The 6,486-nt window shown below is 44.3% G+C and overlaps 1 protein-coding gene across 1 annotated transcript; it reads left to right on the top strand.

Moving 5' to 3' along the window:
- The first annotated feature begins 4,676 nt into the window (after positions 1–4,676).
- On the top strand, positions 4,677–5,687 carry LOC148840212 (trace amine-associated receptor 13c-like). The gene has a single exon (XM_088909152.1). It carries the CDS (start codon positions 4,689–4,691, stop codon positions 5,685–5,687), a length of 999 nt encoding a protein of 332 aa, XP_088765278.1. The 5' UTR covers positions 4,677–4,688.
- The last annotated feature ends 799 nt before the right edge of the window (positions 5,688–6,486 follow it).

Raw genomic sequence — 6,486 nt, forward strand, 5'->3', positions numbered from 1 at the left:
CAGCACCTGGAATGCTGTTACACAGAAAGACTCCTACTCCATATACCGCATTGAGGAATTCCTGGATCACCTGAGGGGGCTGTCCTGGTTTTCATCCCTTGACCTGAAGAGTGGATACTGGCAAGTGGAGCTGACACCAGATGGCCTTCTCCATAGAGCATGGGATGTGGCGATTTACAATGATGTCCTAAGGCCTCTGCAATGCCTTTGTAAACTTTGATAGAGAGGGTCCTGTAGCCATTGCCCCCAAGCCAGTGCCTAGTTTACCTGGATTAATATATGGTGCTTGGTAACTCATTTGAGAAAGCATTCCAAGCCCTTCGAATTGTCCTGGAAAAAATAACGGAGGCAGGGATCAAACTAAACCCGGAAAAATGCTACCTGATGTACAGAGAGATGTTCTTTGGGTAAAAGGTGAGTAGAGCAGACATCCTCCCCACAGAGAACAATGTTGCCTCTGATCAGAAGCTCCCAGTTCTCAGGCTTTTCTTGGGCTGGTCACCAACTACAGGCGGTTTTTGAATGAACTTTCTCCTGGGACCTGAAGAGACATGGGGCTTTCAAGACCCTGAAAGAGGTGCTGTGCTCAGCCCCAGTCCTTGCCTTGACTGACCTGCAGTTACCTTTCATTCTAGACACAGCGCTCGTATTGAAGATGTCGGAAGGTGAGTGAATTATAGCCTATTAGAGTCACATATCAAGTGCACAGGAGTGTAACTGCATCACCAGACAGGAGTTCCTGGTTGTGGCAAACATGGTTCGCCATTTCTGGTATTACATCTGTGGCCTCCTCTTCATGCTGTTCACTCACCACAACGCCCTAACTGACTTATCTCATTCTGGGATCCAGTAGGAATTTAAGTTCACTATGCACCAGCACAGTACTGGCAAGCTGCATGGAAGCACTGATGTGCTTTCCAGGAGACCTTGCAGTGAGGCCAGATGCAGGCACTGTGTGGGATGTGAACTGAGGACTAGACCCTGATTACTAGCTGCAGGATATGGGTTCCTGACCCAGCCAGGGGAGATAGCCAGGATCCAGAGGTTTGAGAGGCCAAGGACTGAAGAGTGAGTAAGAGTGAGCCTTTAAACTGTCTGGACAGTGGTCTGGATTCAGCATCCAGGATGGCATGTTAAAGTGGTGGTGGGTGCACCCTGCCTCAGAAAAGGGTAGGTGGCAGGTGGTTGTGCCCATAATACTTATGTACTTATGGCCCAGGTCTTCCAGGCGCATCACAGGGCTCAGAGAATGGCACATTTTGGTATCAAGACCCTGAGTCTGGCAGGATGTCACAGACTTCTTTCAGTGTTGCAACACCTGCACCGTTCAGAAGGGGCCTCTAAGCCACTGCTCAGCCACCTTGCTAGGATGTGCTGGATCCAGTTCCATGAGCGCCTCGCAGCAACAGGTACCTGCTCACGGCCATGGACCATTTTTCCTGCTGGCCAGAGGCTTATGCTCTGCTAGACCAGGAGGTGGAGACAATGCGTGAGGATTTAACCAAGAGATTTTTAGGCTAAATTGGAGTGCTGAAAGAACTGCTCTCAGACCGAGGTCAGAACTTGGAGTCCCGGGTGTTCCAGTGCATGTGCCAATGCCTACGTATTCAAAAGACTCAGATCACTCCTCTTCACCTTTAAGACAACGGACTTGTCAATCGGTTCATCTGCAGCTGCATCAAGAGGACATGCTGCTGTCCCTGGTATTTGCACAGCAACTGGGACCAGTAATTGCCCCTGGTGATCCTCGCCTGCTCCTCAGCAGTCAAGGAGTTCACTAGCTGCACACCTTCCCTTCTTATTCTTGGTTGTAAGCTTCAGATACCAGCAGAGGTGGTCTTCTTTGCAGGCCCTGCTATGAATAAGTCAGAATACACTGCCCAACTAATTTTTGTTCCCTCAGGAGCAGTTTACGGTTTAGAAAAAGGACTGGGTGCTCCACCTCGTCAAACTTCTGGGAGAAAACTTCTGGGGAGTGGTCCTAGGAGATCCATTGCGGTGTGAGAAAAAGGTTCTTCGATAATGAGTAAGGGTTGTAGCAGAGCTTGTAACTGTGGCTTCAGGGAACTAAGCTATTGCAGAAACCCCTGACGTCAGCAGAAGAACCGTCCCTTACCAGGAGAACCTTTTTAATGTTCTTTCTTGGGTTTTTTCAATTCCTGCATCTCTGTAGGTGTGAGTGGGCTAGCCCGCAATATGAATTGTCAATGTTTTTATGATACGAGTATCCTTTCTGGGTTTGTGCCATTTAGTTTAGACCGAGCCCTTGAGCTGTGGGGAGAAAAAGAAGGAGAGGGGGAAGCTCCGTGAGAGTCTGTTTGCGAAGCGACTCCTTTTCTTGCTCATTTTCCCACTATGCAGATTACCTGTGGTGTAGGGTAAGTTTTTTCATTCTTCCTTAAGTTTGTATTCCGCGAAAGGGATTCCTGCGAGGGGAATAATTGTGAAAACCGGGGAAAGTCCCTTACAAGAATAAGGGAATCATGGTGGTGCAGATATTGAAGCTTTGTCCTCTGAACCGGAGATTTAGACAGGCGGCTGGTTAATTCTTTTGCTCCCTGTGAATACAGGTGAAAGAGAGACTGGGGTGACCCTCTACTTTAGCGGGTCTCTATATTACAGTCCGTCTTAGTGCAGTCTTTGATGAGACACTGGTCAAGTTCACGATGTTCACAATGTGGCTGTTCTTCACGGTTCTACCACCTTATGTCCCTGGAAAGCAATGGCCATCCTTGAGATTAGATGGGAACTGACCCTGCGCCCGTTCAGAGATTCTGCTTGGTCCCCTTACTTTGGGGTCCTCGACACAGAGGAGAGGATGAGGAAGAAGCAGCCCCCTGGGAATTCCCTGCGATGTCAGTGGCTGCCAGACCTCTCCAAGGTTGCCATGAAGTCATCTACATTTTGACGATTGGATTGTTTGATACAGGTTAGGGGGCAATTGTCATAGATGAGTGTAGAAGACTATTCTTTCTACTATTTGATTGGGCATCAAAGTGTCTAGCTCCAACCATTTCTTTGCCAAGTACAGTAGATTAGATTGAACATTTGAGAGTGAGCGGAGATGTTGGGACTGTAGCGCAACACCTGGAACACCGTGCCTGGACCTGTGTTGTAACCCCTTCATGGGTGAGGATCTCAGCTTTGAGCAGGTTATAATCTGTGGCAGAAGAGCTGTCAAGGTTGTAATATGCCTTTTCAGCTTCCCCATAGAGAAAAGGAGCAATGATGCTCACCCAGATAGCAGAGTCAAGGTTAAGGCATTCAGCTGTCCTCTCAAAAAAGATGAGGAGGAGCAGGGAGAAAAGATAAATAAAATCTTCCCTGCCATTTGACAACAAAGGTCTTGGGCCACCGTGACCTGGTTCGGTAGGTAGCAGGTTTGGACTGAGGCTGCCTCCTGGAAAATCACCAGCTGGACTTGTTGGGTGTCTTGAGTTTGAGGACGGAGCCCGTTAGCCTCTTGTTCAGCAGAGATGGCGAAAGTGAGTGCTCGTACTGCTTCCTTAAGCAGAATCAGCCCTGGCCATTTCTCCACACAGAGCCCTACGTTGGGCGCCACGATGTAACAGTGCGTGGGTAATTGGCCCATGGTGTCACTGAATATTAAATTAACTCTCCTGATAAGGAGGTGGAAAGTCGGTGTAGAATTACTTAGATGGATTATATTCTATACAGTTAAATGGAGCTGTTAAGCTCGATAGCAAAGTAAATGAAGAATTCTGTCTTTAAGGGGTTCTGATTACTAAGCTCTTCAGCAGTGCTGCATAGGCGAGGTTCTGGGCAGTCACTGGTGAGCACAGGGCTGTTTTGTTGCCTTCCAGGCCCTCTAGTGGTACCAGCCGTAGCGAAGGGTGCGAGGGTATATCCGCGGTGTCACACCCCCCACAAAAGGAATGTAAGACCCCTGTTCGCTCTCTTCCTACCTGGAATCATTCAAGAGCCTCATCTCCCTCTGCTTCTCTTCTTCGCCCTGCTTTTCCCACCTCTCCGTGACTACTGTAGCATGCCCCCTGTAAATAAAAAGGGGGTGTAGCTTCCTCATGAAGCAAGAAGAACAGTTTAATCTAACGGCCCAACAGACCTAAAATAACAGTCTCCTCACCTTCCTACGTCAACTAACTACCCGAAAGTCATAATATCCACAAATATCCATCTGATGTCAAATGTCGAATGTGTTTTCTCATGTCTCTGCTTCGAGCTAGGAATCCTGGGTTTGCTCATGGGAACGTGAGGAAGTGTAGTTGTGTCCTGGCAGACTACTTTCACATTAATCCCAACAGCATGAGCTGTACATGCTCTTTTCTTAGGATTTTGCTTACTGTATCTGCCTTTCATTAATTGATTTAATTAACTTTCTTCCCCCTATTTTAAAGACTTTTGTTCACTTTTATTTTATTTGAATTTGCTAAAACATCTTTAAGTTCCCATTGTTTTTCTGTTTATTCCCTGTTCAGTCTAAGGATATGGGATGCTCTCTAGGCTTCTCACAAAAACCCAGATCAACAGATGTCATTATGAGCACTGAAGAGTAATCAACACCCAGGAGGGGCCAGGAACTATTGATATAAACATCACACCACATCAAAAGATTTGTAGACACTGAGTTGAAGGCAAGGTTGTTAACGTTATTCTAATTTCTAAAACACAATTGATTTACAGTTCCATGGAAAAATGATTTTGAAGCAATGCAGTATTGTTTTCAGAGTTACAACTCGTCCTGTGCTAAAGAAGTCCGATCTCCAGCTGTGTATGTGGTGATGTATATTTTTACAGTGGCAGTGGTGATGCTGACAGTGTGTGGAAACCTGGTGGTGATCATCTCTATCTCTCACTTCAAGCAGCTCCACACACCAACTAACTTTCTTGTGCTCTCTCTGGCTGTAGCAGACTTTCTAGTAGGACTAACTGTGATGCCTTTCTGTTCAATTCTTTTAATAGAAACATGTTGGTATTTTGGGGAAAAGTTCTGTATACTTTATAAAACAATTGGTTGTATTGTAGCTTCTGTTTCAGTTTATAATATTGCATGTATCGCTATTGACCGGTATCTTGCTGTGTGTGACCCTTTACTTTATTCTATAAAAATAACAGCTAATCTAACACGAATAGCTATATTGCATGTATGGTTACTATCAGTCCTTTACATCTTGGCACTCCTTTATTTTAATGGGAATATCAGCAGTGCAGAAAAACATAATACTTGTCTTGGAGAGTGTTTGATTTTTATCAATGAAATGTGGAGTATGGCTGATATAATTATATTTATGTTACCATGTTTTGTAATGTTATTACTTTATGGAAAAGTTTTTATAGTAGCTAGAAGTCATGCAAAAGTCATTAGTTCATTCAAGGTACAATTGCCTTTTACTCATGAACGAAAGGGTAGGATTTCTATGAAATCTGAACGAAAAGCTGCAAAGACATTAGGAATGGTAGTTTTTATCTTTCTGATGTGTTTAATGCCATATTATATATGTGGTTTTGTTTATGCAGATATGAATTTACCTTTTCCTTCTATACTTAATAATTTTCTGACATGGTTGGTATATTTTAACTCTAGTCTGAATCCTATTATTTATGCTCTCTTTTATCCCTGGTTTCAGAAGACTGTGAAATTGATTGTAACACTCAGAATTTTTAACACTGCATCATCTTTGATCAACTTGTTCCAAGAGAACTTGTAAACATATTGGTGCTGTTAATACTTAGTCATTATAAGCCTCAAGTGCAATAATTTATCCCTTTTAGAAGTACAGTTCATATGTATTTAAAAGCACTTTTTAAAAATTTGGGGGAAAAATACAAATTTATAGTTTCATCATGTTTGAAATACATCATGAGTCACAGACAAAATCAGCATCTTTTGTATGTCACTAATTAATTTCTCCTGCTTCCTTACATTTCTGCATACAAAATGTTCTGAATAAACTACTTTAAAAATGCTTCTCAAAGTTGTTTAGTGGAACATTGCAGAGAAATGAGTGTTGGCTTGTCCATTTTATTATATGTTTCCTAGAACCCTGTTAATGCCATTCTGTCAGCTTTTTCTGGCATCATACCATGAGTGGTCCCAGCTTCTACAGTGCCAGCAACATTTTGAAAGTCTGTGACTTCCAGGGTAAGGTCCCTTCACAAGCAAGCAGCGTCTGTAGCAAAACAGCTCAGGTGATGTTTTTGTTGCAGTCTTTGTCTCAGGCATTACCAGCCAACTCTGAGGACTTCCCACCTGCCAAAGCACCTTTCCACTGCCACCATCAAGCTATCAGTGACTTCCACAGCCTCCTTATTGTCACGGACACGGACTGAAATCCGTGTCAGATCTTGTAGTAGACCCTATGCGATACGGTAAGAGCTGGAGAAAACAGGAGGCGTGGTAAAAGGGAACACACAGTGGTTTAATAGTGCACAAAATAATAGTGACAATCCGTGAGACAGTGAACGGGGAAGACAGAACGGCATCCAAATCCAAACGGGTCCAAAGGC

This window comes from Atractosteus spatula, chromosome 2 (assembly GCF_055471065.1).
Source record: "Atractosteus spatula isolate fAtrSpa1 chromosome 2, fAtrSpa1.hap1, whole genome shotgun sequence".
In the NCBI taxonomy this organism is placed as follows: Eukaryota; Metazoa; Chordata; class Actinopteri; order Semionotiformes; family Lepisosteidae; genus Atractosteus; species Atractosteus spatula.

Bases quoted from the DNA above. Each gene is read 5' to 3' on its own strand.
- LOC148840212 (XM_088909152.1), top strand. From the start codon at position 4,689: ATGCAGTATTGTTTTCAGAGTTACAACTCGTCCTGTGCTAAAGAAGTC.